Below are 14,896 nucleotides of genomic sequence, written 5' to 3' on the forward strand. Positions count from 1 at the left end.
TCCGTTCAGACTTTCAATGTAAAGTCAATGGGGGACGGATCCGCTTGAAGATTGAGTCAATTGGTGACATCTTCAAGCGGATCCGTTCCCATTGACTTACATTGTAAGTCTGAACGGATCCGCACGCCTCCGCACGGCCAGGCGGACACCCGAACGCTGCAAGCAGCGTTCAGCTGTCCGCCTGTCCGTGCGGAAGCGAGCGGAGCGGAGGCTGAACGCCGCCAGACTGATGCAGTCTGAGCGGATCCGCTCCATTCAGACTGCATCAGGGCTGGACGGCTGCGTTCGGGTCCGCTCGTGAGCTCCTTCAAACGGAGCTCACGAGCGGACCGACGAACGCTAGTGTGAAAGTAGCCTAAGAAAACCAGTTCTATTTATAACTGTTAGTGCAATTCTTTAGAGAGAAGAAAAAAAAAAAAAAGAAGAAATAAATTAAATCTTGCATCACCATGATCTCCTTTTGTTTCTCTGTAGACTACACATTGGGCAGAAGAGGTCATGTGTTTGGTTTCACAGTGGAAAAAATCTTGAGATATTTTTTTTTAAAGCAAGTGATCAAAGATATCAAAGTAAATGCAACTAAAGAAGCAAAACATATGCACTTATGAACCCATAGTACCAGCATAACTTTTTGTAGCATGTCTGTCTTTTTGAGGACTCAGTGTCGCTTTGTCTTCCTTTTGCCTTTTTTTTTTTTTTTTTGGCAAAGTTCATCAAAATCTCCATAGTCTACTTCATAGTCCTCTTGAAATCCTGAAAGATCAATGGACAGATGAGTATCTTTAAATATAGTTTACTAATATTATAATAGGGACTGCCTATGTCCTGCTCACATAGCAACTGAGCTCCTTACAAAGTATCAGTGAGCGATATTTGACAGTAACACGTTTTCTCCAAGCCTTCAACTTTAGACTGGTAATCTACACTTATACATTAAATTCCATGAAAGATGTAAGATCAGTAAAAAAGACCAATACTATACTGAGTTTCCCTGTGCCTACCAGGTAAACCAAACTTTCAACGTTCTAAGGGCCCATTCACACGACCGTAAGGGCTCCGTGTCCACAAATTGACTTGCCCATGGTAACACTCGGAAGCACCTCTGTGGGCTTTTGGGTCCGTCCTTCTGCACCGCAGAAGATAGGACATGTCCTATCTTTTGCCATATTTGCGAATCACGGACCCATTCAAGTCAATGGGTCCACACCGCAATATGGGATTCACATGGCCGGTGCCCGCGCATTGCAGACCACTATTTGCATTCCACGGCACGGAGCCCTTATAGTCGTGTGCATGAGCCCTAACTCAAACTCCAAATACCCAAAACTGACCCCAATAAGACAGCCATGCTACTTATCACTGTTTTTGATAAGCAGGGGCCTTAAAGAGTGATAGAACAATCATGTATAATTATATGATTAATGGCACTATGCAAAATGCCTACAAAATGCCTTGTGTTCATATTATGCTTAGCAGCAATGTATTAATGCATAGAACGCAAATGTGTGATTTTTTTTTCTAGTTTGGCATATTTGCATTCCGGACACTCATTTTTGCTTTTTCATGGCACCAGCATGCCTCAGTCCGCCTATTCGTGGCACCATCACGCCTCAGTCCGCCTATTCGTGGCACCATCACGCCTCAGTCCGCCTATTCGTGGCACCGGCACGCCTCAGTCCGCCTATTCGTGGCACCGGCACGCCTCAGTCCGCCTATTCGTGGCACCGGCACGTCTCAGTCCGCCTATTCGTGGCCCCGGCACGTCTCAGTCCGCCTATTCGTGGCCCCGGCACGTCTCAGTCCGCCTATTCGTGGCACCGGCACGTCTCAGTCCGCCTATTCGTGGCACCGGCACGTCTCAGTCCGCCTATTCGTGGCGGCACGTCTCAGTCCCCTTATTCATCGCGGCACGTCTCAGTTCCCTTATTCATCGCGGCACGTCTCAGTTCCCTTATTCATCGCGGCACGTCTCAGTCCCCTTATTCATCGCGGCACGTCTCAGTCCACCTATTCATCGCGGCACGTCTCAGTCCACCTATTCATCGCGGCACGTCTCAGTCCACCTATTCATCGCGGCACGTCTCAGTCCACCTATTCATCGCGGCACGTCTCAGTCCACCTATTCATCGCGGCACGTCTCAGTCCACCTATTCATCGCGGCACGTCTCAGTCCACCTATTCATCGCGGCACGTCTCAGTCCACCTATTCATCGCGGCACGTCTCAGTCCACCTATTCATCGCGGCACGTCTCAGTCCACCTATTCATCGCGGCACGTCTCAGTCCACCTATTCATCGTGGCACGTCTCAGTCCACCTATTCATCGCGGCACGTCTCAGTCCACCTATTCATCACGGCACGTCTCAGTCCACCTATTCATCACGGCACGTCTCAGTCCACCTATTCATCACGGCACGTCTCCGTACGATTTCTAAAACCACATGGAAGGGTGAGTTGTTGAGATCTGTTCATATTGTGAAGTGAGGCATGCTGACTGTTGTAGTCTTGTGCCTGTGGGTTAGGGTGGCCCAGTGACAAGGGTGCTTAGCTTGACTGCAGGGTAGCTTCTAGGTCTTACCCACTACAGGTGCTTTATTGCAGAAGCTATGTGGTGTTTTGCCAAATTACTGTAGGGACCCAATCGAAAGAGGCCACTGTCACGTTATGAGAGATCAAAATGCATACAAAGCGCATGGTGTTCATGTATATAAATTAAAGCTAATGGAAATAGATCAATGCAAGCCATAAGTATGTGCGAGCCACGTCTTCTTCTGGTCCCTTGTGTATCATTTTGTGGAAGAGAACTAATGGTACACAGCAGCTTTTCAGGGTTCCAACCCTTTTTTCACATAATGTAATGTTAACGTTACAACATACAAAACACAGTTTACACAATTGTATGCTTCCAAAGTTGTGGCAGCAGTATGGAATAGGTTCCTTGCTGTTGCATCATGACCGTACCCATATGAAGAAAGTGAGGTCCGTAAAGATGTGGACTGACACATAGGATGTGGTGAAATTAGAGACACAACACTGAGCTCTGACCTCAACCCCGTCGAACACCTCTGGGATGAAATGGAATGCCAAATTCAAGCTATATCCTATCATCCAACATCAGACGATGACACTCACAAAAGCTCTGCTAAATGAATGGGCAAAAATTCCAACAGAAATACTACAAAATCTTTCCCAGAAGAGTGGAGGCTCTTAAAGGGATTCTGTCACCAAGTTTTAGCCTATAGAGATACGGACATGCACGGCTAAAAAAGGATTTTAGATATATGTAAATGAGTCTTGTAAGGTGCCCAAGGGGCTGTACGAACCTTCCTGATGCCCAGCCACGCCCCCCTGTGACGGAGCCCAGCACCGCCTATGTCATCCGAATCTCCTACTTTCGTCACCGATAGATTGCCGTAATCTCTGGGCACCAGGAAGGTTTGTACAGCCCCTTGGGCACCTTACAAGACTAATTTACATATCTCTAAAATCCTTTTTTAAACAAAATAAAAGCACACAGCCCTATAGGACAGGTATATTGCGGACATGCTAGCGGCAATCTAGCCATGCATGTCCGTATCTCTATAGGCTAAAACTTGGTGACAGAATCCCTTTAAAGCTGCAAAAGGGGGTCCGACTGCATATTAATGGTTTTGGAACTGAACATCCAATAAATTCATATAGGTGTTCTGGTCAGATGTCTATACAAATTTGGTTACCCATGGTGAGCAGCTACATTTAGAGATTGTATGCTTGGGTTGGGATTTTATACAACGCACTTTGGAAATGTAATCTATAGATTTACTTTGCTAAATCATGAAATTATAGTTTAAAGAGGATCTGTCACCTCTCCACACATGTCTGTTTCATAACTAATTGTATGCCCCATTTAATAACATTTCTGGAGCATCTATTCTTATGGCTCTATGTTGTGCCATTCCTTTGTTATTTCAATGAATTGCCAGCAGCTTTCAGTAATGATACAGATGGGTGTCACCAGCTGGGGGTGTGTCACTGCACAGCATCTGGTGGCATCAGAGGCAGAGCTTGCTGAGAGCTCATGTGCATCCCTTCTTCTGGGGAGATCTCTGAATCCATGTGAGGTACAGGGCTGGTTCTAGCCTTGTTAGAAATGTATTGTCATGCACTATATGATGTCAGATTTTTTACACCAATCATGACATAACCCAATTAAGTGAAAAATCATACTACAAACACCTACCTTCTGCTTTTGTGGCAGGTTGGATCGATTTCTCCAGTAACTTGAGGCTTTCAGAAATGCTGGCTGTCAGGCAATCCACTGCTTTTCTCATTAAGCATTCAGCTGAAGAAAAGTAATGCAACAATAAATAAGTAACTTGCACACATTAACATTATTTTATATGTTATGGAGAACTGAACACTGTGAGAAAGATATTTTCAGTGTTCAGAATCTTGGACCTTCAAATGACAGAGCTTACAAAAAACTACTGAACATGGTATGGACAGTTCTGCCACATATTTGTGTGGCTAACATTACATGGAAGCTGGACTTTTAAAATGTTGCATCCATCCGCCATGTGTAGAAAAATTATCAGGTAACAACCCCCAAAACTGAAATTGAGATAAAAACTGAATACAAATGTATTTCATCCCCAGCTGCCACTTCGATCCTCTTGCCAGGCTTTGGTTGTGCAATGACATAACTGTATACTCCATGTAACCGCTGCAGCCAATCATGTGCCATAAACTGCCACAGGTCAGTGAATGATTGCAGCAGTGTCTAGAGCATACAGGAACCGCATGAAATAGGTGAGAACACATTTTTTTTTAAATCACAATTGCTGCATTGGGGGGCATTTTGTTATCACATCTCGGACAATCTCTTTAAAATAGACATTAGGAGCCAGTTGCCAGCAAATATCTAGGCACAGCGGATGGCTTGCTACTTAGATTTGTCCAGCCTAAAGATATAAATAGGGTTGGATATAATTTTATAATAACATCAGATATCGTAACACTTTTACTACTAGATTATTTATTTTTTCGTTTTTGCATTAGAATTTTTCTTCCCAGTCTTCCTTGAGCCCTAACTTTTTCATATTTCTGTTAACATAGCTGTATGAGGGTTTATTTTTTGCGGGACAAGTTGTAATTTATAATGCCACCACTAATTATGGCATACAATGTAGTGGGAAGTGGTAAAATAATTCCAAAAGGGGTGGAATTGGAAAAAAATAATATTCCTCCACCGTTTTACAGGTTTTGTTCCAATGGCGTTTCGTTTGTGGCAGAACTAAACCATGCCCTTCATTCTCTGGGTCAGTATGATTACAATGATACCCCATATGTATAGGTTTTTTAGGTCTAAATAATGTAAAAAGGAGATTTTTGTGAAACTCACCTGTAAAATCTTTTTCTCGTCTTTTCCATTGGGGGACACAGACCATGGGTATAGCTTAGAGGTATTACTAGGAGGGACACTATGCAAAACGAAACTCCTCCTCCTCGGGCTATACCCCCAGACACCTCCAGGAGGACTTCAGTCGTTGCAAAAGCAGTAGGAGAAGGAGAACTGAAAAAAACCACAGTGGAAACCATCACACCAACACACCCTGAGCATAAACGAAAAAAGTGGACGGGAGCTGTGTCCCCCAATGGAAAAGACGAGAAAAAGATTTTACAGGTGAGTTTCACAAAAATCTCCTTTTCTCGTACATTCCATTGGGGACACAGACCATGGGACGTCCAAAAGCAGTCCATGGGGTGGGAAAAACCAACACGGCCAGGAGAAAAAACGTACAACCGTTAAACGGGCACCACGGCCTGCAATACCCTGCGCCCGAGGACAGCATCAGCCGAGGCCAGCGAGTGCAACTGATAAAACTTTGTGAACGTATGCAAGGACGACCAAGTGGCAGCCTTACACAACTGGGAGGCGTAGGCGCGATTGCGTCTGGCCCAGGAAGCTCCCACTGCCCTTGTGGAGTGAGCGGTAATCCGCGACGGGGGAACCTGACCACGAGCGCGATAGGCCGCAGCAATAGCGGAACGGATCCACCGTGCCACAGTAACCTTGGAAGCCACCAGACCCTTACGAGACCCCTCAGGAACCACAAAGAGGAAGTCCGAACGACGAAAGGAGGCGGTGGCCCCCAGATACACTTTCAGGGCCCTGACGACGTCCAGGGAGTGGAGAGCACGTTCCTTGGGGTTCGCCGGAGAAGGACAAAAAGAGGGCAGGACAAGATCCTCGTTAAGGTGGAACGGGGAAACCACCTTGGGCAAAAAAGAAGGAACCGGCCGTAGCACCACCTTATCCTGGTGGAAGACCAGAAAAGGCTCCTGACAGGAAAGCGCGGCCAGCTCCGAAACCCTCCTGATGGAGGTAATAGCCACCAGAAAAACCACCTTCCAGGTGAGGAAGACTAGGGAGACCTCCCTCAGAGGCTCAAAAGGTGCCTCCGTAAGGGCGCGCAGGACCAGGTTAAGATCCCAGGGGGGTAAGGGAGGAACATACGGAGGAACCGAATGCGCCACCCCCTGCAGGAAGGTTCTCACAGGCCCCAAAAAGGCAATAGACCGTTGAAAAAAACCCGCCAAGGCCGAAACTTGACCCTTCAAAGAACTGAGCGACAGCCCCACCTCAACGCCGGACTGTAGAAAGGCCCGCACCACCGGAACAGAGAAACGAAGCGGCGGAAAACTCGACTTCTCACAAAAGGTTAGATAGGCCCTCCAGGTGCGATAATAGATCCGCGAAGAAGCCGGCTTCTGAGCTCTGATCATGGTTCTCACCACTGCATCAGAGAAGCCTCTCTTCCTCAGGATGTAGGTCTCAATAGCCACGCCGTTAAACGCAACTGACGTGAATTCTGGTGGAAGAGCGGTCCCTGAGATAGAAGATCCCCTCTGTCGGGAAGAGGCCACGGAACGTCCGCTAGCATTCGGACGACGTTGGAGAACCAGGCACGGCGAGGCCAATCCGGAGCGATAAGAATGGCCGGTATCCCCTCCGCCTCGATCTTGCGCAGCACCTTCGGCAACAGAGGAAGTGGAGGGAAGACATAGAGGAGGTCGAATCGCTGCCAAGGAGACACCAGACTCCGCACGCCCTTGGGTCCCGAGCACGGGCCAGGAACACCGGCACCTTGTTGTTTAGCCGGGACGCCATTAAATCCACGTCCGGACGGCCCCATCGGCGGCAGATGTCCTCGAACACCTCCGGATGTAGGGACCACTCTCCCGGATCCACCTTGGTGCGGCTCAGAAAATCCGCCGGCCAGTTGTCGACGCCCGGAATGTACACCGCCGACAACACTGGAACATGAGACTCCGCCCATAGGAGGATCCTCGCCACCTCCTGCATCACTGCCCGACTGCGCGTTCCGCCCTGAACTGTGAGGTTCCGGAGAACGCCTCCCCAACCGATGAGGCTGGCATCGGTGGTGACTATCGTCCAGGAGAACGGAAGGAAGGACCTCCCTGATGAGAGATTCGGGGAGGCCTGCCACCAGGGGAGAGACAACCGAACGTGCCGGGACAGGCGGACGGGAGCGTCCAGACCCCGAGAGGTCTTGTCCCATAGGGCAAGAATCCACTGTTGTAACGGTCGAGTGTGGAACTGGGCATACGGAATCGCCTCGAAGGAGGCGACCATAAGGCCCAGAACCCGCATGCACTCCCGAATGGTGGGACGAGGAACTTGTAGAAGCAGCGACACCGCCCTCCGAATCTGAGAGGACTTGGAATCCGGAAGAAACACCCGAGAACTCGAGGTGTCCAAAATCATCCCCAGGAAGGAGAGTCTCTGGAAAGGGTGCAGAGAGGATTTTGGTAGATTGATCAGCCACCCGAACCGTTCTAGAGATTGAACGGTAATTCGGACGCTGTCCTCGGCCTGTGGAAGAGACGGGGCTTTTATCAAGATGTCGTCCAGGTAGGGCAACAACGAGATGCCCCTGGTGCGAAGAAGCGCCATGAGAGGCGCCAAAACCTTGGTGAAAACGCGAGGGGCGGTCGCCAACCCAAAAGGCAGGGCGACGAACTGGTAATGACGACCCCAGATGGCAAAACGCAGAAAGCGACGGCGAGACTTCGCAATCGGGACGTGTAAGTAGGCGTCTTGAATGTCCAGACGCGAGAAAATCCCCCGGAAGCAGAGAAGCAATAACAGAGCGAAGGGACTCCATGCGAAACTTCCGCACCCTTAGAAACTTGTTCAGAAGCTTCAGATCCAGTATCGGGCGCACCGACCCCTCCTTCTTCGGAACGATGTACAGGTTTGAGTAAAAACCTGTTCCCTGTTCCTCCGGGGGAACGGGAAAAATGACACCCCGGTCCAGAAGAGAGGAGACCGCCAAAAGGAGGTCCGAGACCCTGGCTGGATCCCCCGGAACGCGAGACGGGAAAAAGCGTTCCGGCGGGCTGGACGCGAACTCCAATTTGTAAGCGGACGTCACAATCTCCAGAGCCCAGGTGTCCTGAACGTGAGCCCTCCAGACCTGCTGAAAGGAGTGCAAACGGCCCCCCACCACGAGGGGTGGGGGCACCCCTTCATGCGGAGGGCTGCTTGGGAGCAGGGGGACGGGTTGACTGTGCCCGTGGTCGCCAAGAGGGCTGGGGTTTGAAGAAAGGCTTCTTGCGGGATTCCTGGGATCCCCCAGCCGACGAGGACGAAGACGTCCTGGCTGTGGAAAAGCGACGAAAGGACTGGCCCCGGAACCCTGAAGCCCGAGATCGAAAGGGCCGTTTGGATCTGGGTTGAGACAGATGAGTACTCTTGCCCCCCGTTGCGGCAGAAATGAATTCGTCCAACTGGGCTCCAAAGAGTCTAGATCCTGCAAAGGGAAGGTTAGCGATGGAACGCATGGAAGAAGCATCAGCATCCCACACCTTCAACCAAACCTCTCTACGCTGAATGACCGAGAGGGCCGAAATACGGGCAAATAGGGAACCGATATCCATTGAAGCCTCACAGAGATATTTAGAAGCCTGAGACATTTGGAGAATAAATTCCAAAGTGTCTGCAGGGGCGCCCTGTTCCGTCAGATCCTGGTGGTGGCGCCGCAACCACGCCGTAAGGGCTCTGGCAACCCAAGCCGACGCAAAAGCCGGTCGCAGGGAAGCGCCCGCAAGAGAGAAGATGGACTTGGAAAGTGAATCCAGGCGTCTGTCCACCGCATCCTGCAGGGAGGAACCGTCTAGGACAGGAAGGGCCGTGTTCTTGGCCAACCTGGCCACCGGAGGATCTACCTTAGGGGAAGAAGTCCACTTTTCCACCGAGTCAGAGGGGAAAGGGTAAAGCGTATCCATGCGCTTGGTGGCCGAAAATTTCTGATTGGGTCGGTCCCAAGCCTTTGATATGACCGCTGTGAATTCCTCATGAACGGGGAACACCGCGGATTCGGGCCTTTTGGGCGGAAAGAGGGAGAACTCCCGACTAGTGGAGGGAGTGGAATCTCCGTGGATATTAAAAGTGTCACGGACAGCCTCCACCAATTCGGATACCATGGTGGAAAGCTTAGGCAGGGGTTCCCGCTCCGTGGCCTCGTCCGATCCGGACAATTCCCCTTCGGATTTGCGCTCCCCACGAGAGGGAGAGTCAACCGGGCATGCCTCAAGGCGTGGGGGAGAAGCGGAGTCATCCGATGAGGAATGCTGCCGCTCACGCTGCCTCTTAGACGTCAGACGCCCCCTGTGAGAATCACTGAGAGGAGATGGAGCGGTGGACGCCACTGGAGTAGTAGCTGCCATACGCTCCATGAAGGACATGGCTGCCTTGGCAACTAGGGCCAGATCGGCTGCCGCACTAGACATGGCGGAAGCCCAGGCGGGTACCGCCGGGGCAGAGGGAGGACTGGGCTGAGCAAGAGAAGGAGGCTGATCCTGTCCAGGAGCAGGGCACGAGTCACAGGTGCCAGAGGCACAAAAAGGCAGAAGGCACACCTTGCATGACCCCAAAAGAGCCTGAGAGGAGGCCTTGGCAGATTTAAGTGCCCCAGGCTTTGGCATGATGGAACCCCACAGTAAAAGATCTCCTACCAGTTGCTGCAAAGATCAGGAGCAGAGCAAGCTGTTCTCCTACCACCCAGGCAACGCTAGCAGAAGTCTCCGGTGTAGAGAGATGAGGAGCTGCACGGCCGTGAGCAAACAGAGTCTCCGGAGAGTCAGAGCGGCATGCCGAGGCTCCGCCCCCCGAACGTGTCATTATGGCGCGAAAAAAGCGCGCGAAAATATGCGCGAAAATAAGCGCGAAAACAAGAGATGCCAGTACTCCAGTTCAGGATCCTTCTTCAAACTCACCCAGGTAGCCACAGACAAACAGACACAGAGGGAGGGGGAGGGACTGGGCAATACTTATCTGCTCAGCATGCTCCCTCGATGTCCAGACCAGCAGGGATGCGCCTCTTCAGACTTCTGACTCCAATCCAGGAGAACAGTGCTCTGGAGGAGGGTAGGCAGCAGGCGTCCCAGCAGCTGGTGGGATGCCAGAGCTGACATGTTGAGCCTGGATCCACTTTTCTTCTGTGGGGGGATGGGAGGTAGCCAGGCACGTCGAAAGACGGTGGCAGACACTCCACGGGGGCCAGGAAAGCGCAATGCTGACCTGCGTCCCCATCTGAAAACAGAAAAAAATAACAAACAGGAGAAGAGTAAGCGTCACCTCCTTGGACAGACACTAAGCAAAGACTGAAGTCCTCCTGGAGGTGTCTGGGGGTATAGCACGAGGAGGAGGAGTTTCGTTTTGCATAGTGTCCCTCCTAGTAATACCTCTAAGCTATACCCATGGTCTGTGTCCCCCAATGGAATGTACGAGAAAAGGAGATTTTTGTATAACTTGCCAGTAAAATCTCTTTCTTGCTCTTCTTTGGGGGACACAAGAACCGTGGGTATAGCCATGTCCTCTAGGAGGTGTTGACATTATTAAAAGCTGTTAGCGCCTCCCCTGGCAGCTATACCCCCTCCAGCCTGGAGAGAGAGCTTCAGTTTGTGTACACGCAGTAGGAGAAGAAAGCCAACCAAGAAAAAACATGAAACACCAACCATGCCGAAGGACCCAACGGGGTTCAAACCAGCAACTGCAATAACTGTGGCTGAACAACAATACTGGGTGGGTGCTGTGTCCCCCAATGAAGAGCGAGAAAGAGATTTTACTGGTAAGTTATACAAAAATCTCCTTTTCTCGCCCATATTCATTGGGGGACACAGGAACCGTGAGACGTCCGAAAGCAGTCCACGGGGAGGGAAAAACCACAGACCCATGGAAGAAAGTGTCCCTGCTGGCATCTAAGAAATTGCCGCCTGTGAGATCATGCGGCCCAGGGCAGCGTCCACCGATGCATACATATGCACCTGGTAAGATTTTGTGAATGTGTGTAGCAGCCGCCTTACACAACTGTAAGGCCGAAGCACGATTCCTCCGAGCCCAAGAAGCGCCCACCACTCTAGTGGAGCGAGCTGTGACACCTAAGGGCAGAACCCTGCTTCGGGTGCGGTATGGTTCAGCCTTTGCAGATCAAAACTATCGTGCAATTGCAACCTTGGAGGCCGCCCACCCCTTTCGAGGACCCTTCGGAATGACAAAAAGGGGATCCGTACGGCGGAAGAAACCGGAGGCTGCTAAATAGAGCTTCAAGGCTCTGACAACGTCCAAATGGTGTAACTCCTTTTCCTTAGGGTGTGAGGAGATGGGCACAGTGAGGAAGGACAAGTTTCTCGTTAAAATGGAAGTCAGAGACCACCTTTGGAAGAAAGGAAGGGACAGGCTGACGAACCACCTTGTCCCTATGAATAGAGAGCGCAGCCATCGACACAGTCTGATGAAAGTGATCGCGACCAGAAAGAACTACCTTCCAGGACAGAAGTAGGAGAGAATCTCCCGCCAGGGCTCCAGGAGAAGCCTGGAGTGTTGAGAGGACTAAATTCAGGTTCCAAGGCGGTAAAGGAGGACAGTACGGAGGAACCGTATGTGCCTGAAGAAAGGTCCTTACCGGCCCCAGGGGGGCAAGAGGGCGCTGAAAAAGAATAGAAGCGCCGACACCTGACCCTTCAAGAACTAAGGCTAGACCAAGGTCCAACCCCGATTGTAGAAAGAAAAGGATCGTGGGGGGAGAAAAAAAACGAAGTGGCGGAACATTTCAACTTCCACACAAACCCAGGAAGGACCTTCAGGTCCTGAACGATGCAGGCTGGCGGATGACATCCGTCGAAAAACCTCTTTGCGTAGAATTGCGGTCTAAATAGCCACGCCACCAAACGAAGAGACCTAAAATACTAATGGAAGACTGGAATCTGCGAAAGAAGGCCATCTCTGAGTGGCAGTGACCAAGGACGTCTCCTAGAAGGAGAAGGAGGTCGACGTACCACGTGTGACGGCCAATCCCCAGGGCGACTAGAATAGTCGGAATACCCTCCATCCTGATCTTCCGTAGAACTCTGGGTAGGAGAGGAAAGCTTCCGAATCAGTCTTGAAGCCAACAAGTCCATGTCCGGGTGACCCCAACGCAGACAGATCGCCTCCAACACCTTCCGCAGTCCCGGAATACAGAAGGGAGAGGCTCGTAGCCATTCTGTCCGAGGAGGAAGAACAAACAGAAGGGCGTTCCGCTGCGTCTGGTGTGGGGAGTCTCGTAGCCAACCCACGGAATGGGCGGTGGAAAGTATGACCACCAGAGGGCTGACGTGACCTAGACATTAGTCATGTCTTAAGGAAGGTAATGTAGATACAAGTAGCACACCCAGGACCAGTGGGAAGGATTCACCTGTAGAAGGAAAGATGTGGAGTGCGCCACAACCCACCAGCCGGGGCTGGAACTCTGAAATAGAAGGCCACAAAGGAACACTCTGTGCAAATGCCGATGAAACCAGGCGTTTAGCGACTGTGCCAAAACTCTGCCAGAGGAGGAAGTCAAGCAAGGGGAGCCACAACTGTATCGCCAGTGGAATCCACCACCTGACGAAGGAGCTGAGCAGTAAGAACCATAGTATGCAGTGGTAATGCAAATACCACACCCCCAGAAGTAGCCAGCGCCTGCCCCGTCGGCACAAAACTGAGAGGGGGCGTGAGGCTATCCCATAGAAGTCATGGCACTATACTGCCCCAGTTAAGTAGAGCTAGCCTTAAACACTTTACCTCGGAAGGGCTCTGAACAGGAGCAACAGCAATGCTAGCGTGAGGGTAGAACCCCCAGCTGAGGGGGACTACAGAGCCAGTGAACCCTCAACTCGACACATAAGTGTTGCTAGGCAACCCCTCTGCGAAGACAGAGGATGTCACAACCATGCACCAAACCAGCACTGAAAGATAAGGAGTTCATGTGGAAACAGCTATCCATAGGCAGAGCACCAGCACCCGTGGCATAGTTCAACTGCAGCACAAGATGCTTAGGTATTCCACTGTAAGCGGATCACTAGTGGAAGGGGAACGCAAGAGGAAGCTGTCATGCCCTGATCGGGCTACGTGTGGAGGTCTGCCAGATTAGCAGCACGTGTCTAGTCTTTTGTTTTGGAGTCAAGCTAGATCCGCCTCCCTTCAGGTGCACTGGGTGGGGTTGTTGGTTTAAGTTACACCCACTCCCAGTGTTCCGTGCGGGTTATAGCTTCTGTCTGGCTCTGTGGAAGTAAGGAAGGAAGGATTGGCTTTTCCTGCTCAGAAAAGATAAGTTAGTTATTGTTTTCTTCTTGTTTGCTGCCTAGGCTGTTAGAGAGACGCCTGTCCCCTCCAGGTTCTGAGGGAGCAGGCTGGCTCTATTCCCCTTCACCATCTTACGGATTTTAGGGTATTTGCAGCCCAGGCACGAGGACACGTTATTCCCACCTTAAGGGTCTGAATGTGGGCATAGAAGTATAGGGAGAGCTGGTAGGGAAGTGTCAGGAGGGGACCCTGATCCCCAGCTTCTTGCCTAGATACTTGTTTGTTTATTTTTCTGTGTATCTGATGTCCTGTCCGCCGTGACAGAAGCACGGTGATGCATATGGCAGGAACAGAACCTAGTGGAGATGCAATGCTGCCACTTACCGAAGGGGGGATGCATACATCCGACACTAAAAACTGTGTAATTGTACTTAGTCCACCTACTGCAGGGGACAATATATAAGGCAAGTACTGTAACCGTAGTAGTGCAATTACTCACCTATGGAAGGGGTAATGCATACAAAGAGTACTGCTAGCGGAAGTGGTCATGCATACAGCAGGAACTGAATGCAATGGTAGAGAGATTACGCCATTTATGGAAGGGCACGCATATGCGATGTGCAATTATTCCACCTAAGGAATAGGTAATGCCTACGGTAACCATCGAACTGGTTATAATGCCATAACGCCACATATGGAAAAGGCTAATGCATACGGTACGTAGTGGAAATGTAATTTTGTCCCCTCTGGAAGGGGAAACGCCTACGGGCGTCACTGAAAACAGCGCTCTAGCAGTTATAATGCCTAAGGTAGGTATGGTATGCAGCAATGGTGCAAATACTCCACCTTATGAAAGGGGATAATGAAGACTATAAGAACTGCTGGGTACTGTGGACGCAATCTAGGAAGATTGCAAGGGATTCGAGTTAGAGCCCAAATCACTGATCCCCTCTCAAGGGATGGAAGGGCGTGTCTGAGTGGGACCCTTGGGGGTGTGCAGGTGACCGAGGAGAAATGTTCTGCTCTGGCCCGCTAGCGCACAGTTCTACCTCTCAGAGACTGCCCGTGGCAGAGTAGGCCACACCAGTGGGGATATAATCAACCAACGACCCAGAGGGTGGAGTGGGAATCTAAAGGTCCATCCACCGGATTGCGTAGGTGGAGCTTATCAACCAAACGACCCTGGAGGGTGGAGTGGGAACTTCCAGAGGTTCTCCATTGGATCGTGCAGGTGGAGAATTATCAACCAAACGGCCCCGGAGGACGGATTGGGAATCCAGAGGTC

At 50.7% G+C, this 14,896-nt stretch overlaps 1 protein-coding gene across 2 annotated transcripts in view; it reads right to left on the reverse strand.

The window, feature by feature from the left end:
• Positions 1-263: 263 nt before the first annotated feature.
• Positions 264-14,896, reverse strand: part of TRANK1 (tetratricopeptide repeat and ankyrin repeat containing 1) — a 183,865-nt gene continuing 169,232 nt past the window's right edge. For both annotated transcript variants that reach the window (XM_044292742.1, XM_044292743.1), the window contains 2 exons: positions 4,219-4,320; positions 264-753 (listed from right to left, as the gene is read on the reverse strand). In XM_044292742.1, the coding sequence (XP_044148677.1) occupies positions 659-753; positions 4,219-4,320 (197 nt within the window). In that variant the 3' untranslated portion in view covers positions 264-658. The remainder of the gene's footprint in view (positions 754-4,218; positions 4,321-14,896) is intronic.

This window comes from Bufo gargarizans, chromosome 5 (genome assembly GCF_014858855.1).
Source record: "Bufo gargarizans isolate SCDJY-AF-19 chromosome 5, ASM1485885v1, whole genome shotgun sequence".
Taxonomy (NCBI): Eukaryota; Metazoa; Chordata; class Amphibia; order Anura; family Bufonidae; genus Bufo; species Bufo gargarizans.